Source organism: Equus przewalskii, chromosome 23 (assembly GCF_037783145.1).
Source record: "Equus przewalskii isolate Varuska chromosome 23, EquPr2, whole genome shotgun sequence".
Taxonomy (NCBI): domain Eukaryota; kingdom Metazoa; phylum Chordata; class Mammalia; order Perissodactyla; family Equidae; genus Equus; species Equus przewalskii.
The window spans coordinates 14,085,906-14,113,567 of NC_091853.1; the positions used below are offsets into that span (position 1 = coordinate 14,085,906).

The following is a 27,662-nucleotide window of genomic DNA, read 5'->3' on the forward strand; positions in this document are numbered from 1 at the left end:
AATAAGGTCACCACAAGTGTGCTACAAAACTGAGTGACTAATATTAAAAAAAACTAAGTGATACTCCTGCACTTAGTTGTTAAATATAGTTATCTACCCCGACTCCAAGTTTTGACTATCTTACTTGCCAGCAACCAAGCTGTCTTTATACAATGTCACCACCTAGTGGCCAAAATGGAGAAACATCTGGAGCAACATTTTCCCACATCGCTTTCTTGTCCCCTAACAAGATTAGACGTACAACATACAAATCAAAATCTCTTCTCCCCTTGCGGTGCCCTGTTCGTACAGCCTTCCAGAGGCAATATCTCCCTCCATATCCATACTTAACTTAAACGAAACGTGCAAGTTAATTCAACCATTACCAAATATGGTAGAGCCTTAAGAAATGTTAGTGCCTTTCTACATCTTCTTACTTTATCTTCCTTTCTTATGATTCTTGCCCAATTATCTTTCTCCCTCTCTTTGCTGAAAGTGAGTGATACAATTACCATATCCATTCTCTAGAGACGAGTATAGCTATGTTTGTGGTGCTACCCTCAAGGATGTCCCACATTCCCCTTAGCACAAGACAGAAAGTCTCTCTTTAGATTACTCCAAATTTTCTGAAATGGACAGAAAATACATTTATGTATCTGAAGGAAAAAAATCACTGGCTTTCTTTGAAATTTTTTTGAAATATAAGGACACATTCCTACAGAAAAGAGTGATGGCGATTAAGTATGTTTGTCCTTCTACAGGAAGAGTAGATCCTTGCCTACTCCTAAAAATGCACCACTGTCTACAAAGATCGCATTTTCCTATCAAAAGAATACGTCAAATAGTTAGGTTTCATGGCAAGCCACCTAAAGTCCATTTAACTACTATTTCATCTACCTCATAGAATTAAAAAACACATTTATGGGAGTAGCTCAGAAATCTAACTATTTAATAGGTACATTCAATAAACATTTCAATTCATATATTTATCAAGCAACTGGCAATCAGATACAAAAACAGTATTCCAGTAAAAAGTCAATAAAACATTATTTATTGAATGAATGAAAACACAAAGAGTAAGACAATACCTACACAAATATAAACAAATGCCACTAATTCCTCACACTAAGGAATGTATACTTGGGGCTCTGGGGGCACACAAAGACCTGTAAAGGGGTATGCAGGTACGGAAAATTTTAAGAGAATCAATTTCAGCTCAACTTCTAAATAAATGCATTCTTTCTCAAACTGATCTACCTGAAAACGCTCCTGTGGTAAATATTTCACCCCCATTCTCCTTTTCAACATCCCCTCTGCACAACCACTCTGCTCCTTTACAAAAGCAAGGCACACAGCCCTCCCCCTACTGTGGTCTATTTCCTGGAAGTATAACCACAAGACTTCACTAACATTTAGTGAATGATTATTAATTAAACCTGTTACTCTTTTGCTTAAAAGTACTGTTTAATATCCTAGGAAAAGTTTGGGGAAAAAATTAACCCCAGGTTGCACTGCCCCAAGATATAAAATATTCCATGGTACCAAATAAAGGGAGAATTTTGGTGAAAAATTGGCGTTGGGAAGTCTCTCATAACATAGGTCAGATGACAAAAAACGTGAAATAAACAAAACAAAAAACAAACTTGATACTGACTCTCATTCTAACAAAAAATAATTATTTTTAAAAGCCTTATCCATCTCATTAAGGCACATTTCCAATAAAATTTTACTTATGTTTAATAATTATTTAACAAAATTTATAATGTATGTTGATCAACTGTATAGAAATAATAATTACAATGACAACTCAAATGAGAAAAAATTTAATGCTTAAAGCTTCTGGGTCAACAAAAATTAAAATTTTTAAAATTCCAACTTATATACATAGTTTTGTTACAGAGAAGTATGATAGTGTGAAAAGACTACACACAAACATATTACTTAAGATAAAATGTGGGAGAAGTAGAATAAAAGGAGAAAAAGGAATGATATAAAATTTCTGTTAAAGATTTTCTTCATATATTTTTCAATCAAGATCAGAATTTTATTTATTTCAATTAAACTTTTTATTTCAAGACAATTGAAGATTCACATGCAGTAGCAAGAAATAATACAGAGAGTTCTTGTGAAACATTTGCTCAGTTTCCCTCAATGATAACATCTTCATGTATTCCAGTGGATACATCTAAAAAAGTGATCTGTTTATTTTAAAATTTCAATACTTACAAAATGCCAGAAATTACACTCTTTGCTGTGATTTAAACTTTTAAATAAAAATTTTAGATGCCATCTTAAAAATGCAAAAGGGAACATAGTCTTCCAAAATTCTCTTAGGGACTACAACAGCAAAAAGTGTTTTTCTGACTATCACTGTTATAACCCAGTATTAAAGCAGAGACCCAGAGCAAGGAGTGGACCACTCAGCTGAGGATGATCAGAGAAGGCATTCCAGAAGAGTTAACATTACAACCTAGCCTTGAAGGATAAACTGACTGCCCAGTGAGGCAACTGAAGGACTCTGAAGAACAGAAAGAAAAGGAAAAGCATTAACAAAAAGCTGTTCAGGGGAACTACGAGCAATAGGTTATGGCAGGGTGTTGGGAGACAAGGGGTAAGCCGAACACAGACCACAGCGCCTTGGCACACCGCATATAACGTAAGTCACAGGTTATTTGGGGAACAAAATAGTTATCCACCTTCCAAACCTGGAGTAAAGGGAAACAAAACTGCCCTTTTAAAGCTAAACAAACTGAACAAGCTACTAATGAGAGGAAAAAAGAATGTCTCCTAGATAGACTGGAAGAGCTACTTGACTCAGACACCAACCTAACACATCCGAAAAAACAAAAACAAAACAGAGACAAGTATCAGTAGCAAGAGGTATGGTTACCAACGAAGCACGAGGGGATGGAAGAGTCAGCGAAGCCAACTTTGAACACCGACCAAAAGAAACAGTCTGAGGCAAAAAAGCCTTCTGAGGTATTTCTCTGCTGGGAGACAGTTTGTTCAAGGTTCATTAGGACCTTGGGTAAAGCAACTCTCAAAACAATTCTCCTTCTCTTGCTTTATTTACATGTGCACAAATGGTCATCCATTAATTTGTCCTTCTGGGTTCCTCCACGCTCGGACCAAGGGTCCCAGGGTACCTAAGCACTTGGATCACTGCAAAGATAGAGGCCCCTCGGTAAATAAACAAACTTGCTAGCTCACGCCTCAGTGCCAGGTAAATTTTATTATTGCTGCTCTGTCTCTGAGGGTCTGCTCATCTATGTGCCTTTTGTCTAAATCTTTGAGGCTGAAGAATGACCCTGATCTATGGTAAATTCACCAAAGAAATCATTCTGTGAAGCTCCTTAGGAGCCAGTGTTTCCAGGATGAAAGCCTGCACGCTCCTTAGAAAATTCAGTAGTACTGCTGGTGAATATTACTTCTTCGTATGAATTTAAGTTCCTAATTTATTTGTTAGATATATGGACAGACGTTGTCAGTCTGGAAGGTAAAGGTTGCTATCTGTCCAAATATAATGTTAAGAAATGATGTCATCTCACTCTCACTTGACTATGATTTCCAACATTCTGCAATGTATGCCAAATACAAAGCCCAGAGTTTAATGCTGATTCTTTTTTACATAAGCTTTACATAGAGATATATTAAAAAATCTTTATTTTATATTATTTCTATATATAATCTTTGTATAACTTTTTTTTTGGAGGAAGATTAGCCCTGAGCTAACTGCTGCCAACCCTCCTCTTTTTGCTGAGCAAGCCTGGCCCTGAGCTAACATTGTGCCCATCTTCCTCTACTTTATATGTGGGACGCCTACCACAGCATGGAGTGCCAAGTGGTGCCCTGTCCGCACCCGGGATCTGAACCGGCGAACCCCAGGCCGCTGAGAAGTGGAACGTGTGAACTTAACCGCTGCGCCACCGGGCTGGCCCCTGTATAATTTTTAATATGATTAAACCATCAATATTTTAGAAGTTGAGATAAAATGTCTACATAGAAATTAAGATACTCTCTGTATTTAAAAAAAAAAAAGTACGTTTTAATTCACAAATATAAAAATATTATACAGGTATATTTTAATTTTACTTACAGCTTCTTCTCTCCCTGAAAGAATGAATCTTTTCTTACACAGGGGATGTTAATGAAGCAGGTGTAAGCCTTATCTGGCAGCAGCAAAATAGGCAGTCCACTCCTAAAGCAAGGATTAAATAGTAGTCATAGCTGTCATATTTAGAACATTAAAAATCCTCCCGTTGGGGCTGGCCTGGTGGCGCAGTAGTTAACTTCAAGTGCTCCGCTTCAGCAGCCTGGGGTTTGAAGATTCAGATTCTGGGTGCAGACCTAGCACTGCTCGCCAAGCCATGCTGTGGCGGCATCCCACATACAACAGAGAAAGACTGGGACAGATGTTAGCTCAGCAACAATCTTCCTTAAGCAAAAAGAGGAGGACTGGCAACAGATGTTAGCTCAGGGCCAGCCTTCCTCAAAAAAAAAACCCAAAAAACAAAAAACCCACTTTTAATATCTAATTTGAATTTTAGATGTTAATGTCACCTAGTAGAAACAGTTTTCGAATCTCAATCTTACCACAGACCATAAATGAGTCGACACTACGATCCTCAGGTAAAATCTTACGGATAGCACCTCCTTTCTGAAGCACCTTGGTCCTACACCCTGAAGGAGGCAAAACTCTGCTTGGGCAGGAGCCATGCTCAAGAAGCCCAGCTTCAGATCAAAGCACTTCAGAAAGTGCTTTTTTGTTGATTGTTGTGTTGTTCTTAAAATAATTCTTGAAATCCTAGGTGACAAACAGACATTTCAAAATTGTTTACTAACTTGCCATATATCATTGATCCTAAAACACAAATTTTTTCCTATTCTGACACCTCTGATGAATCATAATCTGTAGTATCTCACAGTTAATTAGCGGCGTGTTTTTTTTCTTAACAGTATTTAAATAATGGTGTTCTAAAACTAATGCTGTTTTAGAGTTGACAAAGTAGCAATGTAGGTTCAAAATACACAGTGCCAAGTGGACAAGGCGATGCATGAAAGAATTCACACACAGCGCATGGCAGTCCTCCCACTCAGAGCGCTACTATAGCTGCGGTGGTTTCAGTTACAGGAAATAACCAGTTCCTTTTCCCCCTTCCTATTATGTGGTAATGGCAACATCTTCTTGCCCCAAATAGTAAAATTTTTAGACTGAGTTCTCTATACAGTACATTTACTTCTAGACCAGAAAATTCTTAAAAGCCTCAAAAAAAAGTTTTATGTATTATCTTTTTTATGTTGATATGGGTCCCTTCAAATGAAACCACTTACATTTTAACATATTTTTCTCACATTTTTTTCAAGTAAGCAATGACAAAGGAAGATCAATGTCCCAGGTATTTCTTGTAGATAACTTGTTATAAAAGAAAAGTTATTTAGCCATGATTTATAAAGATACCAGTTACTAAAAATGCATTTTTACCTCTTAAGACCTGCTAAACTCTAAAAGAGTTGACTGAAAATTTCTGACACTTTAAATGCCTATAAGAAAAAACAGTTCAATTCTGATCAATCCCTGGAAAACCGGTGGCCACATCAGACAAATCTATAGAATCCCTCGGCTAACAGGCTCCACAGAGCTGAGTTACATTCTCAACCATTAAGGTAAGTCCAAAATCAATAAAAACAATTAATCCAAAGGAAACATCATCATCAGTATATCGACAAATGGAAGACTAGTCTCTAATTTTACCAGTGAAGCACATTTTAAAAAAACACTAAATGGAAATGAGATTTAATTAAAAAATTTAAACTGAAGATACTCACTATGTTAATATAACTACTATCAAATTCAATTTCATTAATTGGAGATTACAGTGATTCCTCAAACATCTCAGGAGCAGTACAGTACAGTAATTAAAGCAGAGTTACTAACCATCTGACCTTGGGCAAGTAACCTAACCTCTCTGACTCTCAGTTTTCTCATCTGTAAAATAGGGATGTTAATAACACATATATCTCACAGGATCATTCTGAAGAGGAAGTGAAATAACATATATAACACATGGTGTATGGTTACTAGCATATAATAAAGAGGCCAATAAATGTTAGCTGACATTATTACTACCTGACCATTTTAGCGTATGTTGTAAGCTGGAGTCATTTCTCATACCTTTATATAACACTATCAACCAATTCGTCTAACAAACATTAATTAAACCTCCAAGGAAATAAAAATAAGCCAATGTGGTTAGAACAGAGTGAAAAGGCAGGCAAGGAAATTGGCATTAGATGAGATGGTGAAGTGAGGGGATCTGTAAGGCGTGTTAAGGATTTTTAAATTTTATCCTAAGTGCTATGGGAAATCATTAAAGGGCTTTAAGGAGAAGAGTGATATGATGAGATGTGAGTTATAAATCTGGGAAAGAGACAGCAAAGGAAGCGAGGAACGCAGTTCTTAAACCAGTCTGTAGTGTCCCAGCCAAGAGATAATGATTGTTTAGAGGGGCGACGGTAATGTAAGAAACATGAGCGTGGCGATAACGAAAAGGAGATGAATTTGGATTACTCTGGAACATGAAGAACCAGGATTTCTGCTATGTTAGGGGATGAGAGAGAGGGAAGACCAATACGACATATAGACCTACGAAAAACATACTTTACACAAAATACTGTTAGAAATACTTACCTAACATATATATAAAATTTTATATCGGGTAAAATTTTAAAAATAAAACCATGTAATTAATGTAATAATGCCTTTCTCACACAGAATTCAAACTTCAATAAACACCATTTATTAATATGTACAATGCAATCAGCAAAGTCCTCATAAACTGAAAATCAATGAAATGAACCAAAATTGCTTGTGTTCAGTGCTGAGAGAATAGCTGATAAAAAGTAAATGAGAATTACACAATGCTAACATCTATGCTAACATTTTAAAAATATCTTTCTTTAAATATATCTGTAAAGCATTTTAAAAGAGGAAAATACTTATTTATATTATTTTTAATACATATACTACCTTTAATGGATATAATATACCCCTATCTACATACATCTTAATACATGCATGCACACATACACATGCTCAACTTTGTAACACCGCCTAGCATTTCACAGGTACTACAAACAGATAAGGATATAAGAATGAGAGAAGGAAAAGACTAGAGAGAGGGTAGACACAAAAGAGAGAACAAAGTGGGGGAAAGGAAGAGGGGGAAGAAAAGGAGAGAGGAGGAGAAGAAGATGGTTTTGGTTGACAAACGACCTCTTGGTCAGAAAGGGCTGCTGATCTGCAAACAGGTGGCTCTGCCTGTATGCTTGGTTGGCATCATGACACAGAGCACACAGGAGCTAAATAAAGCATGTAAGAAAAGGGTGGATATGAGAGCCAGGAGACTCTTACAACCGTTACTGTTTATGTCAAGACCTGCTTGTCCCAAGGGACCCATTTTCACATAATCTATAATTATCTCTTTGCTTTAATCGCCTTGTCATTCCTGAGGCTCTCCTGGGCACTGGAAGAGGAAAAGCTCATTAACTAAACCTTTTCTCCTCTCTCCAGCCACCCATGGCTTTTAATTGCTTGGTGTGTTATTATCTAGGAGTGCAACTGGGATCATTTTCATAAGAAAGGGAGGTAGAGAGGAGGAAGGGAGCCATGATTCCCTGAGGTATGAAACACAGACAAACCTTTGCTTTCTCAATTATTTATGCCAGCTGAGGTTTTACAGGCTGAATAAATCCATAACTCAAGTTCATTCTGAGCAGTCAGATTCTCAAGGGGGAGCTGCCCACTTGCCTAGACACACTTGTGTAGTCCTCAAAGAATAACCAGAATGTAACAGGACATATGTCATCCAATTTATCACCTATCACCAAAGTGTTAACACAATGTTGATCATAAGCAATCTAGTGAACTAGGGAAGGATTTCACACTACCACCAGCCAAACAGATGGAGGGAAGCAGGATAACCTTTTGGTGCTAAGGGCAGTGGTGTCAACAGGACAGTAGTGTCCCAGAATGACTTAGCCTACTGAAAGTATAAGAATCCAAATACTCAATTTTTAAAATAAAAAATATGTATAACACATACTCTTAAAGTTTCAGAGTCTTAAACAGATTTGTTGAAAACAGTTGCTATCTAACAATGTAAAGCTTGGAGTAAATAAATAAATGGAATTTAATATCATGGGATTTTATAAATCTCTTACAATAAAACAATATATGTTGTAGCTTTTTCTCCAGTCGTACTTTTCAGGAAAATCTCAGAGTACAATTTATGTGCAAGTGACAGGCTTTTATGCTTTTATTCCAGTTCATCTTTTTACCAAAAACACAAAATTAAAGCATAAAATAATCACTTACATTCTTCCATTTTATAATCAGGACTAGAGAGCAGCCAATGAAAAAATATTTCTAAAATATTTTCCAAGTCCATTATTGTCTAAAAATTTTAACTTTATAAGTCAATGATGAAAGCATCTCTTTAAAATTCTACAGGCTTTTGTGTCTGACCACAGCAGTGACCTCTGGTATTTTCTGCCAAAACAGTTCATTTGTCTCACAGAACAACTAATCAATTCCAGAGCCCATCAATCATTTTAGTTGTATCCTGGTCTGGTCTTGCTTAGAGAAGGTCCAGATGGCTGCCTGTGTAAGTGGGATTAATAAAATTCTGATAGATTACATAGCATCAAACTATAAAATATAACAGGGACGATCAAATCTTATTGCAGTGTGGGATGGATACCATACATGCTTCATTTATTATATTTTTAATTTTTGCCCTAATTTCTCAATTTATGAGCCAATCTCTAGATAAAACCTTCTCAGTATACAAGTCACCAAAAGCGATTTCTTGTTAAGTGAGTCAGTATATGGAGTGCAGAACCATTTGACTCTTTGCAAAGCCTTATACTTATTAACCCAAGCTTTTTCTGTCCATCGGCAGAATAAATGAAACACAACTGATGTCAAGCCTAGAGTAACTGTCCATGAGTTACAAGATTTGTTATTCTCTTGCTTCTATAGTTCCAAACACAGACCTAACAGCACTGACTCTCCTTTCCCTGTTTTCCATTTTCTTCTGTGAAAGCAAACAGTCTGTAACTTATTCTATAACCACACTGACATGTGATTTTGCCCCCTAACATCAGCCCGTGCCCTGGTCTCTGCTGTGGGGACTCTATGCTAAGTAACAACACTAATAAAGCTAACAGTTACACAGTAACTTATTTTGTGCCAGACACTGTTCTAGAATGCCTGTGTGTATGTATTCATATGAGCCACATAAATGCCATATGAGAAAGGTACTATAATTACTCCCATTTTACAGATAAGTAACTTGTCCAAGGTCACAGAACTAATAAGTGGTGAAACCAGCATGCGAATTCCGGCAGTTTGGCTTCACAATTTTTTGTACTTATTTAGCCTCACACTGTATCCCTTCCATTATACTACAGAACAATTAACTAGCTTCAGAATGAGAAATTGGTGTCAGGGCTCTGGAATATTAACAGAGATCTGTACCTATGACATTATATTGTCACTTTCTGTGACAGAGTGGAAACAAAGGTCAGACCAAAACAGGCAGGGAGCAAGCTCAGAACTGGCCCCAGTGGCCCTTGGCTCAAGAACATTTACAATAAAACTAAAATGGGCCCTTAACTCATCGCCTACAATGCAAATTAGTCAGGAAAGCTGCCACAACAACGGAGCCCAAGCCTTATGGGTTTATTGGATACTGATTTGCCTGATCTTTAAAAATGTGAAAAAAAAATTAGAGGTTTATACATTAAAGTATCCAAAACAGACCTTCAAAATACATTTTTTATGTTCTTTTTAAAAACGATGGTTCTACAGAAGAAAACTTCTCCTTTCATCCAGGTTTACCATTTGATGTTTCTAAAACTCCAAAACCTACTGTCACTTTCACCTCAACTGAACAAAATTCCGCCAAGAAACTGCAATTAACCTCAATTAAGGCACAACTTTCTCTTGGAAAAATAAAACACTGGATACTGTATTACACCAAAGTACACACAAAATCTGATTGTACAAATTTCAACAAATGGCCTGTTATCACTGTTGCAAACTGCATTTTTATGCTTAAGAAAGCACAGGGACTCCATCTGGGCCTTTCCTGGAATAATCCAATGTTTCAGCACAGAATAATTTTTATTTACACTGGGATTCTGTTCAATTACATACGAATTCTCTAACATAAGAAAATGACTAGTTGCTGTGATTTCTGATCTACTATAGTGGGAGCAAAATTACTGTTCATAATAGTTAGAGGGCTTTCAGTGGCTCTCTCACATTCTTGTTTCTTACTGTTCCATAACTTAACGATATGTTCCAGAATACAGACTTAGATCATATCATAAGAAGACTAATACTTAGATGACTTAATGAACTCAGGCCAAGACTAACCAGTGTGCCCACAGCAGAGGTTCACATTGCATTTGATTAACTGATAATGCTCGTTAAACCTGCATAAGGATGCCAAAATACTAAGAACAGACCATTTTCAAAAGTAAAGAAGTTGAGAAGCACAAATATCCACAATATCTTGTCTGATAGATTCATAATAAATGTGTGTTGAGTTGAATTAAAATCTCTATGAAAATAAGCTACATTATTTTGTTATTGTTTCTCACAATCAAAATTCTAAATATTGATTTAAATCCAAGAGTCATTTCTTCAGGAGTTGGGTAGAGGATAAGCAGATACGTTAACTCTTTCAATGCAGTTCAACCCTATCTTAGGAATACCTCCAATTACCCAGCTGTCCACTCTCGCTTCAGCTGGAGCACACAGGATGTGCTTTCTGTTCTGAGAGCTACTGCCAGCAGTCACGTCACTGGACATTCCAAAAGAAACTATATTCAGCATGTCATTTTGAAAAATACTAGAGTCTGAGTATCCTTAAAGAAATCAGCACACAAAATAAAGAACATTACTATTGTACTGATAAGTGATTGATATTGTTAGAAAGTTAAGTAAAGTGATTTTAAAAAAGCAAAGTCAAGGGGCCAACCCAGTGGTGTAGCAGTTAAGCTGGCGTGCTCCACTTCGGTGGCCGAGGGTTTGCAGGTTTGGATCCCAGGTGCAGACCTATGTAACGCTTATCAAGGTATGCTGTGGCAGGCACCCCACATATAAAATAGAGGAAGATGGGCACAGCTGTTAGCTCAGGGCCAATCTCCCTCAGGAAAAAAAAAAAAAAAAAGGATTGGTGGTGGATGTTAGCTCAGGGCTAATCTTCCTTAAAAAAAAAAAAAAAAGGCAAAGTCAAGGAACTATCTGAATTTATTTATCTCACTAGGAAAGGAAAGTAGCCTATACATACTTTTTAATTGTTTAGGAAAAGAGGTGAGGATGGGAATATCACAGGAAAACCAAACCAGCAGCTCTCTGCTGTGATAGGGCCACCATTTAACTCCATGTGAGCAACACTCACTAACTGTCGGCTCCTCGAGGGAAGCAGCCATGGACACTTCTCGAGTTCTGGGTACTTTTACTGGATACCTACTAAGCTCTGGGAAGTTCTTCAGATACTGAGAATACAGAGCTGGAAAAAACTGATGTTTGGCCTCCAAAAACTAAAAGTTTAGTGAAAAGAATAACGTTTTGGTTTTTTTACAATGATAATTCAACATGGTATGACGTGATAAATGCTATAACAAAAGCGTAAACAAAGGACCACGGGAAAACAGAAGGAATGACTAACCTCTCCTCCTATCATGTAGAAAAACTACCCTAAAGGTTTACTGACCTGATTTGAACATTTAATAAACTATGATTAGGAGGGTTAAGGTTCTAAGACGCCATTTTTTAGAAGACTCTAAAGACAAAATATACAATTAAGAACCCCCAAAATACCTCTTAATATATAAGGATTGAGGGGAAGGAGGGTTACATTCAAAATATTTTTTAAACTATGCTTCCTCAAAATTGAGTGGGCTCCTCAGAGTTCTCAGGGTCCCTACAAGTGATCAGGGTGGCAAATGTACTCCAGGCCAGTAGCAGCCCTAAAAGGTACCTTTTTTTCTCCTCAAATCTCCATCAGCCTTCCCCTATCCCACCCCAAATAAACATTTAATCTAAGTAAAAATGGTGTGCTTGCTATGCAAATAGATTCAAGACAGGATCCTCGGTATTAACTGACTGGTCATTAACTGGAAACTATGAGTGTTTAGTTTTTGCTTCATAGCGGTATCAATAACTTTCCTCCTAGAACGATGCTGTAAGCTCTTATCACCACTTCTTTATGTGGTAGATAACGTCAGCAAACTCTTCTACAAGAGTGGAGCATACATTTTTGGTACAATTTCCTCTGCACTCTATGAAAATAGATATTTCCCCCCCAATATATTTAGGTGAACCCAATTTTCCCCTTGAAAATTAGAGCCTATTTATTTCATGTTAATAAGTAAAGTTTAGATAACTCAAAAAGAATAAGAGCAAGAGAGATTCCTATTTCTTGTTTTTGTAAAGCAACAATCTTAGAAAAATGTGTACATGACTTTAAAGCAAGACAGAATCCTTTTCCTGACGTCCACAAACACAGTGCTGAAAGAAAACGATGACCCTAGAAATTTTATACATAACATACAAAATTTAAGACCTTTGTTAAACAATACAAAATAACCTTTAATAAACTTTTAATCACGGTTAAAAAACCCCATATAACATAAAATTTACCATCTTCATCCCTTCCAAGTGTGCGGTTCAGTAGTGTGAAGTACATTCGCCATTGTTGTGCGACAGAGCTCTAGACCTTTTTCATCTTGCAAAACTGAAACTCTATACCCGTTAAATAACAACGCTCCATTTCCCACTCCTTCCAGATCCTGGTAACCACCATTCTACTTTCTATTTCTATGAGTCTGACTACTCTTGATACCTCATCTAAGTAGAATCAGAGAGTATTTATCATCTTGTGACTGGCTTATTTCACCTAGCACAATGTCCTCAAGGTTCATCCATGTTCTAGCATGTGTCAGAATTTCCTTCCTTTTTAAGACTGCATAGTATTCCGTTATATGTACACACCACATTTTGTCTATCCATTCATCCGCTGAGGGACACTGGGTGGCTTCCACCTCTTGGCTACTATGAATAATGCTGCTATGCACATGGGTGTGCAAATGTGCCTTTGACATTCTGCTTTTAATTCTTTTGGATATAGAGCCCAAAATAAAAGTCTTCAAAAGAAATAATATTGTTTTGAGGAAAACTAACAACAACAACAAAAATCCACAGCTTTAGATTATCTGAGACACAAAACCTTGCCCCACCAACTACTTATGTGGCGGGAAAAGTTACTATCTGGCACTGATCCAGACACTTAGTGATTTTAAAGATTATACACCTAAAAAATTCTTTCCTGACATTCATTATCCTACTAGAGATACTACCCAATCAGCTCCATCTTAAGTAAAAGTTCTTCACAAGTGGAAGTTTTCAGGACTAAAAAAATACACACATACACATATATATACACATATACATGTATGTTTATATCCCTATTATCGAACATCAGAACAGAAATTACCTGATGATTTCTTCGTGATACAGAGAACTAACAACTGGCCCACCAAAACCAGTATTTGCTGCTTTTCCTTTCTTCTCTGGTGACTGTGGGAAAAAAAAGAAAGGGTGGAAAAAAGGCATATGGATTAAAGCAGTGTGTATTTAAACCAGTTAAAAAATACTACTTTGCTAAGGAATAATAAATAGTTGACCGTCCACCATTTCTCCAAGGCTCCAGTAACAATTTCAAGACGGCATCAGACAGGCAAGAGGACTCTCAGGTCAACACAGCAGTGGAATGAGTACCCAGGAGCAAGCTGAGCTCACTCCACCGCTGCCTTCTGGGGCCAGCTAACAGCCATTTCCCTACTGATTATAAGATGTAAACCATGTTCATTGTGGAAAATACGGATGTTCAATACGGAAAAATGAAAATAAAATGTGAAATATAAATACCAGACATGAGTGTGATCAGGAATATCATACCTAGATTAATAAAATTAAAGTTCCTAAATCAGAAAGAAACTAAACCATAATAAAACTTCAAATTCAACCATAAAGAAATTATTTTTAGGTGACAATAAGGAAGGAGAAAAGATGGAGAGGAGAGAGGAAAGGAAGTTGAGATCTAAAATAAAAGAAAAAAGAAGCAAACTGTATGGAAACACCCTCCAAAATCAAGTATTCAATAGGCCTTGGCCCTCCTTGTTCTCAAAAAAGCACAAGGTTAAGATTAAATTTAGAAATAAGAGTCTTCCAAAACATGTAATGTGAAAACAGCAAACTTTGATGTTGTTATCACTTGAAAGGATCAAACTGGAACCTCTGCAAAAGCCCACATCTCCTGCAATACAGACAGTTTTTAGGCCAGGACACCTTGCAAAAACCAAACTTCTCACTCTGAACATAAATATTATCTTAGAATCAAGATTAAATATTTTTATTGCTTAATTTGACTGCAAAAAGACTAATTTCACTTCAAAAAAAATACAGGCAATCCCCATACACATGGGTTTTTTTCTGTACTTGAAAGAAGGGATTTTATTTGTTGTTGTTGTTGTGCTTTTCCTTTTAGTCTGTGAAACGCTGGGTTAAGGAAAAAGATCTGGAGGCAGCGTATTTCATCAGTTCCTAATACCATCGGGAGAACTTAACTTTCAAGAAATGGTGAAAATTTTTGAGATGAATCAAGTCAGTTATCAATTTATGACAGAAACTAAGATACAATATCATAAACAACAACTACCGTCATGATTAAATGACAAAGTTTATAAAGTACACTAATCTCACGCTGGCAAATAAGAAGCACTAAGTAAACGCCAGCTGCCTCTATTCTCTGAGGACCATTCTTAGAGAACAAGAGCAAAGAATTTTGGAGATGGAGAACGCTTGTCTTTATACCAAAAAAGCACAATCCAAGGGAGAACTTCTTTTATTTAATCCAATTATATTCTAAATAAATATTTCATTAGAGTGATAAAGTTGAAACACACTTGATGCTCAAGAGATGCTTGCTAAATGAATAATAAAACTGGAAATGAGAAAACTAGATACCAAAGGAAAAAGAAAGAGACAAAACCAAGTACAGAGTGTTGAGCACAGCTTCCTGAAAAAGAATTGACTCCAAGAAGATAACACAGAGAAAATCCAGGTAACCTTGGGGTTGGCAATGACTTTTTAGATACAACACCAAAAGCACAATCCATCAAAGCAAAATTGATGCTAGTCTTCATTAAAATTAAAAATGTCTGCTCCGTGAAAGACACTGTTAAGAGAATGAAATGACAAACCAAAAACTGGGAGAAAATCTTTGTAAAGTACATATATAATAAAGGATTGGTATGCAAAACATAGTTGAAAAGACTCCTAAAACTCAACAACAACAAAACAATAGAAAATTACAGGCCAATATCTCTGATGAACATAGAACAACAATCCTCAACAAAAATATTAGCAAACCAAATTCAATAAAACATTAAAAGGATCATATAGCATGATCAAGTGGAATTTATTCCAGGGATGCAAGAATGGTCCAACATCTGTAAATCAATCAATATGATACACCCCACTAACAAAATGAAAGAGAAAAATCATATGATCATCTCAAGAGATGGAGAAAAAAGCATTTGACAAAATTCAACATCCATTCATGATAAACTCTCAACAAAGTGGATACAGAAGGAACATGCCTCAACATAGTAAAAGCCACGTGTGAAAAGCCCACAGCTAACATCACACTCAATGGTGAAAAGCTGAAAGCTTTACCTCTAAGATCAGGAACAAGACAAGGATGCTCATTCTTGCCACTTTTACTCAGCATAGTATTGGAGGTCCTGGCCAGAGCGATTAAGCAAGAAAAAGAAATAAAAGGGATCCAAACTGGAAAGGAAGAAGTAAAACTGTCACTGTTTGCAGATGACATGATACCAAATATAGAAAACCCTAAAGACTCTACCAAAAGACTGTTAGAACTAATTAACAAATTCAGTAAAGTTGCAGGACACAAAATAATATACAACAGTCTGTTGCATCTCTATACACTAATAACAAACCATTAGAAAGAGAAATTAAGAAAACAGTCCCATTTACAATTGAATCAAAAAGAATAAAACACCTAGAAATAAATTTAACCAAGAAGGTGAAAGACGTGTACACTGAAAACTATGACACCGATGAAAGAAATTGAAGACGATACAAACAAACGGAAAAATACGATGTCATCATAGATTGGAAGAATACTGTTAAAATGCCCACATACCCAAAGCAATCTAGAGATTCAATGCAATCCCTATCAAAATTCCAATGGCATTTTTCACAGAAATAGAACAAATAATCCTAAAATTTGTATGGAACCACCAAAAAACATTGAGTAGCCAAAGCAATCTTAAGAAAGCACAAAGCTGGAAGCATCACACTTCCTGATTTCAAACTTTACTACAAAGTTATAATAACCCAAAACTGTATGACATTGGCATAAAAATAGACATATAGATCAATGGAACAAAATAGAGAGCCCAGAAGTAAACCCACACTTATGGTCAATTAATTTATGACAAAGGAGACAAGAACATACAATGGGGAAAGGACAGTCTCTGAGAAAAATGGTATTCGGAAAACTAGACAGCAACATGGAAAAAAATAAAACTGGATGACTATTTTACGTCATAGAAAAAAATTAACTCAAAATGAATTAAAGACTTAAACATAAGACCTGAAAACATAAAACTCCTAAAAGAAAACACAGGCATAAGTTCCTTAACATTGGTCTTGGTGATGAGTTTTTGGATCTGACACCAAAACCCAAGGCAACAAAAGCAAAAATAAATAAGTGGGCTTCTGCACAGCAATGGAAACCATCAACAAAATGAAAAGGCAACCTACCTAATGAGAGAGAATATTTTCAAATTATTTATCTGATAAGAGACTAACATCCAAAATATATAAAGAACTCACACAATTCAATAGAAAAAAAAATCCAATTAAAAAATGGGCAGAGGATCTGAATAGAGACTTCCCAAAGAAGACACACAGGTGGCCAAAAGATACATGAAAAGGTGCTCACCACCACTAATCATCAGGGAAATGCAAATCAAACCCACAACGAGATATCACCTCACACCTCTTAGAACGGCTAAAATCCAAAACACTGACAACACCAAATGCTGGCGAGAATGTGGAGCAACGGGAACTCTCATTCACTGCTGGAGGGAATGCAAGATGGAACTGCCACTTTGGAAGACAGTTTGGCAGTTCTTACAAAACTAAACACACTCTTACCATATAACCCAGCAATCATGCTCCTATGTATTTACCCAAATGAGTTGAAAGCTTATGTCCACAAAACATGAAGGTTTACAGTAGTTTTTTCATAACTGACAAAACCTAGAGGCAACCAAGACGTCCTTCAATAGGTGAATAAACAAACTGTGGTACATCTACATGAAGAATGTCATTCGGGAATAGAAAGCCATGAACTACTCTAGATTAACGAAGAAAAAAGAGAGTAAACTCAACTAAGATCAGAAACGTGAGAGGAGACTTTATGACCAATGCCACAGAAATAGAAACTATAAGAGACTACTACGAACAATTAATTATATGCCAACAAATTGGATAACCTAGAAGAAGCAGATAAATTCCTAGAAACATATAACCTACCATGACTAAATTATGAATAAATAAAAAATCTGAAAAGACTTTCAACGAGTAAGGAGACTGAATCAGAAATCAAAAATCTTCCAACAAAGAAAAGCCCAGGACGAGATGACTTCACTGGAGAATTCTACCAAACATTTAAAGAAGACTTAACACCAATCCTTCTCAAACTCTTCCAAAAACATTAAGAGGAGGGAGCCTTGAACCTCATTTTATGAGGCCAGCATTACTCTGATACCAAAGCTAGACAAAGAAACTGGAAGAAAACTACAGAGCACTATCTGAGGAGTACTGATACAAAAATCCTCAACTAAATACTAGCAAACTGGACGTAACAGCACGTTCCAAGGATTCTACACCATGACCAAGTGGGATTTATTCTGCACACATAAGGATGGCGTGATTCAGCAGATGAAAACCAGTGTCAACACACCACACTGACAAAATAAAGAACAAAAAACTGCAGGATCATCGCAACTGATACAGAAAAAATATCTGACAAAATTCCACTCTTTCATGATAAAAACGCCCAAAAAACTAGGAACCGAAGGAAACTACTTCAACATAATAAATGCCCAAGGTGAAAATCCCACAGCTAAAGTCATATTTGATGGTGAAAAACTGAAAGCTTTTCCTCTAAGATCTGGGAACAATGCAAAGATGCCCACGCTTAACACTTTTATTCAACACAGTATTGGAAGTCCTAGCCAAAGCAATTAGGCAAAAAAATAAATAAATAGATAAAAGATATCCAAACTGTAAAGGAAGAAGTAAAATTATCTCTGTGCATAGACAACATGATCTTACATGTAGAAAACCTAAAGATATACACACACACGCACACACACACGCAAAACTGTTAGAATAAACAAATCCAGCAAAGCTGCAGGATACAAAATTAACACACCCAAATCATGTCATGTCTGAGGGAGACAGAAAACAAGTTTTCTAAGATTAAAAAGTGATCAGTACTATGGAAAAAAATTAATGTGGGGAAGAGGGTTATAATTTCAAATAAGATGGTCAAGCAGGGCCACATTGAGAAGGTTATTTGAATAAAGACTTAAAGGAAGTAAAGAAGTGAGTGTTCCAGATATCTGTGGGAGATTGTTCCAGATATAGAAAACAGCCAGTACAAAGGCCCTGTGGTGAGAGTATGCTCAGAATATTAGAGAACGTATGTGTTCATATTCTTTGCTGGAGGGTAATTAATATATTTTAGGGGCCAAGACTAGAGGCAAGAACACAAGTTTGTTCATGAGACAATCATAGTTTCTATCAGTGTTACTTACTGAACCTCTTAATGTGAAACAGGCAAATTACAAGAGATACCTGTGGTCTGCTTGGCAATTATCTGCTGTGAAAATACATACTAGTAATTAGAAGTTATATGGTATTTTGGAAAGGAATGAGTATAGTTCTTTTTATTTTTTAATTAATTAATAGCCTTTATTTTTTAGAGTAGTTTTAGGTTTACAAAAAAATGAGTGGAAAGTACAGAAAGTTCCTATATACTCTCTTCCCTCCAATTTTCCCCTATTATTAACATCTTGCACATTAGTGTTGTACATTAAAATTGATGAGTGAATATTAATACATTGCTCTCAATTAAAGTCCATAGTTTACATTAGGATTCACTCTTTGTGTTGTATAAAAGGTTTCGACAAATGTAGAATGACATACACCCACCACTACAATATCATTTAGAATAGTTTCACTGCCCTAAAAGTCTTGTGCTTCACCTCTTCATCCCTTCCCTCCCTCTGAAGCTCTGGCAAATACTTATTTTTTTACTCTCTCCAGAGTTTTATCTTTTCTAGACTATCACAGATATTCCATATATTCTATACACTATCATAGATATTCAAAACACTTTCATCGCCCCAAAAGAAATCCCTGAACCCATTAAAGCAGTCACTCCCTAGCCCCTTCTCCCTCAAACCATGGCAGCCACCAATCTGCTTTCTGTCTCCACGGATTCACCCATTCTGGATATTTCATATAAATGCAATCATACAATATGTGGCCTTTTGTGTCTGGTTTCTTTCACTTAGCACGTTTTTGAGGTTCATCTACATTACAGCATGTATCAGCACGTCACTTCTTTTTATGGTTGAGTAATATTCTATTGTTTTTATATATTCTATTTTGTTTCTCCATTCATCCATTGAAAGACATTTGAATTTTTGTATTTTTTGGCTATTACGTTGCTATGAACATTTGTGTATAGATATTTGAGTACCTGTTTTCAAATTCTTTTGGGTATATACCTAGGAGTAGAATTGCTAGGTCATACGGTAATTCTATGTTTAACGTTTTTAGGAACTACCAAACTATTTCCCACAGCAGCTGCATCATTTTACATTCCCACTAGCAATGTAAGATGGTTCCAATTTCTCCACATCCTTGCCGACACTTGTTAATATTTGCCTTTTTTATTAAGGCCATCTTAGTGTATGTGAAGTGGTATCTCATTGTGGTTTTGATTTGCATTTCCCTAATAACTAATATTCCAAGCGGTTGTGGGCTATTCTCTTTGGAGAAATGTCTATTCAAGTCCTTTGCCCATTTATTAGTTATCTTTTGTAGTTAAGTTGTAAAAACTATTTATATATTCTGGATACTATATCTTTATCAGATACATGATTTGAAAATATTTTCTTCCATTCTGTTGTTTTTTCACTTTCTTGATAGTGTTTTTAAAGCAGGAAAGTTTTCAATATTGATGAAGTCCTATTTATCTTTCTTTTCTTTGGTTGCTTGTGTTTCTGCTGTTATATCTCAGAATCCATGGCCAAATTCAAAATCCTTAAGATATATCCCTATGTTTACTTCCAAAGAGTTTTATAGTTTTAACTCATATTATTTAGGTTATTGATCCCTTTTGAGTTAACTTTTGTATATAGTGTGTTTTTGCATGTGTATACCCAGTTCTCCCATCATTTGTTTAAGTGACTATTTTCCCCCCATTGAATGGTCTTGGCACGCTTACTGAAAATCAATTGACCATAAACGTGAGGGTTTACTTCTAGACTCAATTCTATTCTATTGGTCTATGTGTCTATACTTATGCAGGTACCACAGTTTTAATTACTGAAGCTTTACAGTAAGCTGAAATTCCAAGTGTGAATCCTCCAAGTTTGTTCTTTTTTAATATTGTTTTGACTATTTGGGGCTCTTTGAAAGTCCATATGAACTTAAAGATTGGCTTTTTCATTTCTGCAAAAATGGCAATAGGTCACTTTGGGTAGTACTGCCATCTCAACAGTACAAAATCTCCCAATCTATGAACATGGAATGTTTTTCCATTTATTGAGGTATTATTTTGTTTCAGCAATGGTTTAAAGTTTTCAGTGTAAAATCTTTCACCTCCTTGTTAAAATTATTTCCTGGTATTTTATTCTTTTGAATGCCATTGTAAATGGAACTGTTTATTCTTAGTTTCCATTTTGAGGTGTTTATTGCTGGTGTATAGAAACACAACTGAGTTTTGCATGTTGCTCTCGTGTCGTGCAACTTTGCCGTATTAACTCTCATAATTTTTTTGTGAATTCTCTAGATTTTCTACGTATAGGATCATGTTATCTGTCAACAGAGATAGTTTTACTTCTTCCTTTCTGATATGGATGCTATTTACTTTTTTCCTATCTAATTGCTATGGCTAGAATTTATAGTACAATGGTGAACAGCAGTGGTAAAATCAAGCATCCTTGTCTTATTCCTGATCTTAAGGGAAAAGCTTTCCTTTTTTCTTAGATTTTATTTTTCCTTCTTCTCCTCAAAACCCCCCAGTACATAGTGTATGTTTTAGTTGTGGGTCCTTCTAGTTGTGGCTCCTTCTAGTTGTGGCATGTGGGACGCCACCTCAGCATGGCCTGATGGGTGGTGCTGGGTCCTTGCCCAGGATCCAAACCAGCGAAACCCCGGGCCGCCGAAGCAGAGCACGCGAACTTAACCACTTGGCCCCGGGGCTGGCCCCTGGAAAAGCTTTCTGTCTTTCACCACTGAGTGTAATGTTACCTGTGTTTTTTCATTAATGTCCATTATCATGGTAAGTAAATTTCAACTTCATTTTTAAAAGCTGTCTTAACTGGTATAGAATTATAAGTTGATAGTTTTTTCCTTTTGATGTTGCCCCACTGATTTCAGACTTCTGAAAAGAAGTCTGCTGAAGTTCTTACCTTTTTCCCTTTGTATCATGTTTTTTGTCTGAATGCTTTTAAGAGTTTCTTTTTTCCATTGTTTTTCAACAATTTGATTATGATGTGTCTTAATATGGTTTTCTTTACATTTCTTCTGCTTGAGGTTCATTAAGCTTCTTGGATCTATAAGCTTATGGCAGTGATTCTCAACAAGAGAGATTTTTCTGCCCCCCATCTTCCCCAAGGATATCTGGCAATGTCTGGGGCAATTTTTGGTTGTCACAAGTGTGTGGTCCTATTGACATATAGTGAGTAGAGACTAGAGTTGCTGCTAAACATCCTATAATGCACAGGACAGCCCTCCACAACAGAGAATTACCCAGCTCCAAATATCAAGGGTAAAAAGGCTGGAAAATTTGATTTATAGTTTTCACCAAATGTTTAAAATTTCAGCTATCATTTACTAATATTTTTTTCTGTCTTCTTCTCTTTTGCTTTTTCTCTTCTTTCTGTGACTCCAATTATACATATGCTACATTGCTTGACATTTTCCCATAGCTCACTGGGGCTCCATTCATTTTTTGTGCAGTCTTTTTATGCTCTGTGCTTCATTTTCATTAGCTTCACTTGCTGCATTTCAAGTTCACTAATATTTTCTCATGCAATGTCTGATCCATTATTAATCCTATCCAATGTACTTTACATTTCAGATATTATTTTCTTCCATCTCTAGGAGTTCCATTTGGGTCTTTTTCTATCTTCCATTTCTCTTTCCATTATGTTCATGTTTTTCTCTACTTTCCTGAATATATAAAATATAATAGCTGTCTTCATCTCTATTATTTCTGCATCTGTTTCCATTGACAAGCCTTTCTCCTGGTTAAGGTCAGATTTTCCTGCTATTTTTGCAAGCTTGAAAGACTTGTAAGGCAGGCATTGTAAATTTTACACTGTGCTGGATTTTGTTGTGTTCCTTTAAATTACGTTTGACTTTGTTTTGGCATGAATTCAGTTATCTGGAATCAATTTGATCCTTTTGAAACACACTTTTAAGCTTTGTTAAGGCAGGAGCAGAGCAGCCTTTAATCTAGAGCTCAATTTAGCCTCACTACTGAAGTGAAACCCTTCTGAGGCCTCTACTATATGCTCCATATATTACATTTTCTTTCCACTCTGACTAGTAGGAAACGAAATATGCTCAGTCCTGTGTCAGCTCCAGGAATTATTTGGCCTACTGTTTTCTTCCCTTTCTTTCCCCCAGCCTCTTAGTTCCCTCTGACACACACACAGATTAGTATTCAGCCAAAGAGACCCCCCTCAGATCTCTGGAACTCTCTCTCTCTATGCAGGAACATCCTCTCTAGTACTTGGCCCTGCGTTTTCTGGCTCAAATCAGCAAGACAGCCAGGCTCTCTGGGCTGCACCATAGTCTGGAAATTGCTTTCAGGCAATTAGCTGAGGCAACTGTAGGGCTCATTTGGTTTGTTTCCCTTCTCTCCTAGTTTTACACTACTCTTAGTGCAATGACTGAAAATCACTGTTTCATCTATCATATCTGGTTTTCTTCCTGTTTTAGACAAAAGAGTAAATCTCATCCCTATTACTCCACCATGCAGAAGTCCCATAAACATTAATTTAAAAACCAGTATAATATTCCATGAAGTAATGTACTATAATTTACTGAACATTATCTGGCAGTTGTCTATTTAGGTTATTTTCACTTTCTCACCATAAACAAAGATATGATGAATATCTTTGCACATGAAGCATAATATAGACTCAATTAAAATCTTTAGGGAAAAAAATTGACTCCATAATTTGATTATAGTGTATTCTAAATATATTTCTTCTTCCTGGGATTAATTCCTGTTTCAGAAGTAACTGCACAAAGCATGCCAGAATGCAAGTGACATCTTTTTTGGGGGGAAGGAGGGAGATTAGACCTTAAGCAGAAGTAATATTTTAAAAATAATCTGCCATTATCAGATTGAATTCAGAAGAAAGCTGCCAAAGATGCATTAGTTTTCCTCTCCATCCACTTCATCTACAAGAAGGGGTAAACTTTGGCTACTTTACCCTCTTGATTTCCAGTCCAATGAAATGTTTCTCATAGAGGCTTAAGAAGTTTATTCCATTTCTCCCTACTCAAAATCCATTAAGCTATTTTTATGTTGCATCAGCAGTTAAAGAAAGAGACTCCAATTTGGCAGCCAATAGGATAAAATTTGCCAATTCTTATATTGCCTCAGACTATATTATTTGAGACACTGAAATGTTCCTTCACTCAAAGGGAAAGGATAAGTTGTTGGCTGAATCTTTATCACCTGAGTCAGATTCCACCTTACTCAGTTGCAGGGTCAAGATTTAAAACCTTGTCAAACTTTCTTTTCCATCTGAAAAATAACTATTTCAAAGATTATCAGGCTAACATATGCAAGGAGGGGGCTTCTTGTTTCCACATACTACTGTTTTTGGCTTCTGTTTTATTGGGTTTTTTTGCTTAACGTGTTTATAGGTCTAGCTGTACGACTTCTGGTAAATTAACCTCTCTGCCTCAGTTTTCTTATTTGTAAAAATAGGAATAATAGTACTTATCTCATATGGGTGTTTTAGGATTTAAAATATATATGTAAAACAGAACAGTGCCCAACACAAAGTGGACACTATGTACGTTAGCTGATATAATAATAATAATTATTAGCCAAAATATAGCCATTTCTCCAAAGTGAAAGTGTCTCAGCAATACAGATACAAGATGTTTTTATGTGGGGATTTACAATATTGGCCCATGAGTCTCTATCTAATAGCTTTAAACTTCTAATTCTCCTTATAAAACAACAAACCCCAAAACCAACCAACCAAAAAACTTAATTCTGTCAATAAGAAAAAAGGTGGGGCTGGCCCTGTGGCCGAGTGGTTAAGTTCACACAGTCTCCTTCAAAGGCCTAGAGTTCACTAGGTTGGATCCTGGGTGAGGACCTACACACCACTCATCAAGCCATGTTGTGGTGGCATCCCACATAGAAGAGCTAGAATGACCTACAACTAGGATATATGACTATGTACTGGGGTTTTGGGGAGGGCAAAAAAAAAGAGAAAGGTTGGCAACAGATGTTAGCTCAGAGCCAATCTTCCTTACCAAAAAGCATACCTTAAAAAAAAAAAGAAAAGAGGAAAGGAAACTAGGACTTAAGGAGTGTCTTCCAGGTGCTTTGCACTTTATATATATTATCCAATTCCAACTTCAAAACAATTCTATAAAGTTGGCATTTTTACTGTATTTCATTTAATCTAGTAGATCATCAATTATAAGAAGTACCATTGTTTTCTGTAATGCTAAGAAAGAAAAAACACAGCGAATTAAATATAAAACACCATCAATTTTAAGACACATCAAGATTTTTATTTTATTTATTTATTTTTTTGGTGAGGAAGATTGGCCCTGAGCTAACATTTGTTCCCAATCTTCCTCTTTTTACTCGAGGAAGATTCTTGTTGAGCTAACATCTTCCTTTATTTTACGTGGGATGCTGCCACAGCATGGCTCAACAAGCAGTGCTAGGTCCACACCAGGGATGTGAACCTGCAAACCCCAGGCCACGAAAGTGGATCATGTGAACTTAACCATTATGCCACTGGGCCAGCCCCTAGAATTTTTAAAATATTAAAAACTGAATAGTTGTCTGCCTTATATTTGATGACTATATATCCATTTTATAGATTAGAAAACTGAAGATAAGAGAAGTGAAGTACCCAATGCCACACAGTAAGTGACAAAATTGAGATTCAAACCAAGATCTTCTGATATCTAAAGCTGTACTTTTTCTATTAAATTGTTACTGCTCCAAGCTACTTTAGAAACCATTATTACATATTTACAATATTCTGAATTAAAATTTTGTTCCATTTCTTGTGCATATTTTTTACAATTTTTAAGTGAAGTACTTCATTAGTTCAAGAGGAAATTTTAAAATTAAAATAAACATAGAACTCTTTTTTCAGGCTGACTTATTATGATAAATTATGTACAATTTAATCAATTAGTCTAATACTATAATTCTAAGCCTTTAAAAAAGAACACTTAAAATAATCCTTTAAAAATATTCATTGTAGTTTTTTTCCTGAAACATGAAGAGTTATTCATTTCCACATACAAAAGAAAGAATATTAATCTCATCTCACCTATTATCTGTCATTAAGAACATTAAAAAAAACCTTACCATGAAGATATCGTTGGTTGCTGTTTATAACAGTAAGAATTACAAAATTTCTCAAGAAAAGTAAACTCCATAAATCTATGTTTTTTAACCTTAGTTTCTCTTAAAATTACAAACATACAGCACAGTTAAAAAAAAAAAAAATCATCTCCTAAAATCTTAACAAGGGACATTTAGTAAGGATGTCAATTATTAAAAATATTACATAAGTGCTTAAATTACTATCAGAAAATAATTTTTAGACAAAAAGAAAGCAGAAGTAATATATGCAAGTAGATATTTTATCCAAACCTCCAAATTTCAGCATTTCCTAATATTCTTTGTATATATACACTAGCTAAAAAAGTGATGCAGTTTTTTACAAGATGAAAGAACTGAAGAACTTTTCTTTTTTTTACCAAATACTTTAATCTGCATCGCTAAAATATATGAGAGAGAATTTTTTCAGATAATTAATATGGTCAATAAAACTCATAGAATCATAGACCCCTTATAATCCACTAAGTAAATTTTATCACTCTATACAACAAGACAAGACAAAAAGTGGTAAACTGCTCTTTTACCACTCTATAACGGAATTTAAGAATAAACACATTAATTTATCTTTTTATTTTCCCAGCTATTGTCAGTAGTCTTGGTTCTAGGGTACTTTAAAAGTAAGGTACAAAAGATTATCCCTTGTACATTTTCCCAGCTTCCATTGTACAACACGTAAGGCACTTTGTGAAGTATTTTTACTTGAGTTAATGCTATTTTTAAATGGCTCTCATGGACAGCTACCTTCAGGTTATTATGACTAACTTTCTACAAATGTAACAATGATCAAGATTTAAATGTTCTTGGGAAAATTATTCTGAATATAGTATTTATCATATCTATTCAGAAATCACAACTTTTTAGATTTTAAGCACAAAAGAAAATCATAAAGACCAACAGAGTCAAATACTTAAACTGGCATTTCTGTAATAATGTAAAAATGAATAAGAGGGAATTATATTTTAAGCATATAAAACAAATGGCTAATATTTCTATAATATTATAAGCAATATATCAAAATGATCTCATATATAAGAAAAATATCAAGACCCAATGGATAAAAAGACCATGGTTATGAGCAGGCAACAATTAGATAATTGAAGTTACACAGAAGTTTAGGGTTTTATTCACATCCATACACATATATATCAATGTTATATCAATACTTTGGGAAATGTTCACCTCCCTAATCATTTAAAAAATGTAAATTAAAACAACAAGGAGCAATGGATTTTAAACTAATTCCATTAGGATAACAAAATCATCCAAGTTGGTAAAACAGTAGTGAAACAGGTACTAATAATAAGTTAATGCAGTGTAAAATGCTGTTACTCTTTTGGAAAGCAATATTGCAATCCTACCAAATCCCATAAAAATATTAGCACACTTTCATTATTTTCACCACTGATACAGTTTCTGAATATTATAAGAAAAAAATACAATCCTGAATGACGGTAACTTTGTACAGGATTTAATCACAATCCTTTCTGTTGTTCATCTTTACATGAAATTAATGTTATGGAATTTTTAAGATGGAAGTGTGGATCAGGGTAGATTTTGGGGTCTATACCTCTCTTTTCTGTTGTT

The 27,662-nt window shown here is 35.6% G+C and overlaps 1 protein-coding gene across 2 annotated transcripts in view; it reads right to left on the bottom strand.

The window, feature by feature from the left end:
• The window catches only part of ACBD6 (acyl-CoA binding domain containing 6), a 180,937-nt gene that overhangs the window by 113,213 nt on the left and 40,062 nt on the right, over positions 1 to 27,662 (bottom strand). For both annotated transcript variants that reach the window (XM_070591731.1, XM_070591732.1), the window contains one exon: positions 13,548 to 13,630. In XM_070591731.1, coding sequence (XP_070447832.1) covers positions 13,548 to 13,630 — 83 coding nt within the window. The remainder of the gene's footprint in view (positions 1 to 13,547; positions 13,631 to 27,662) is intronic.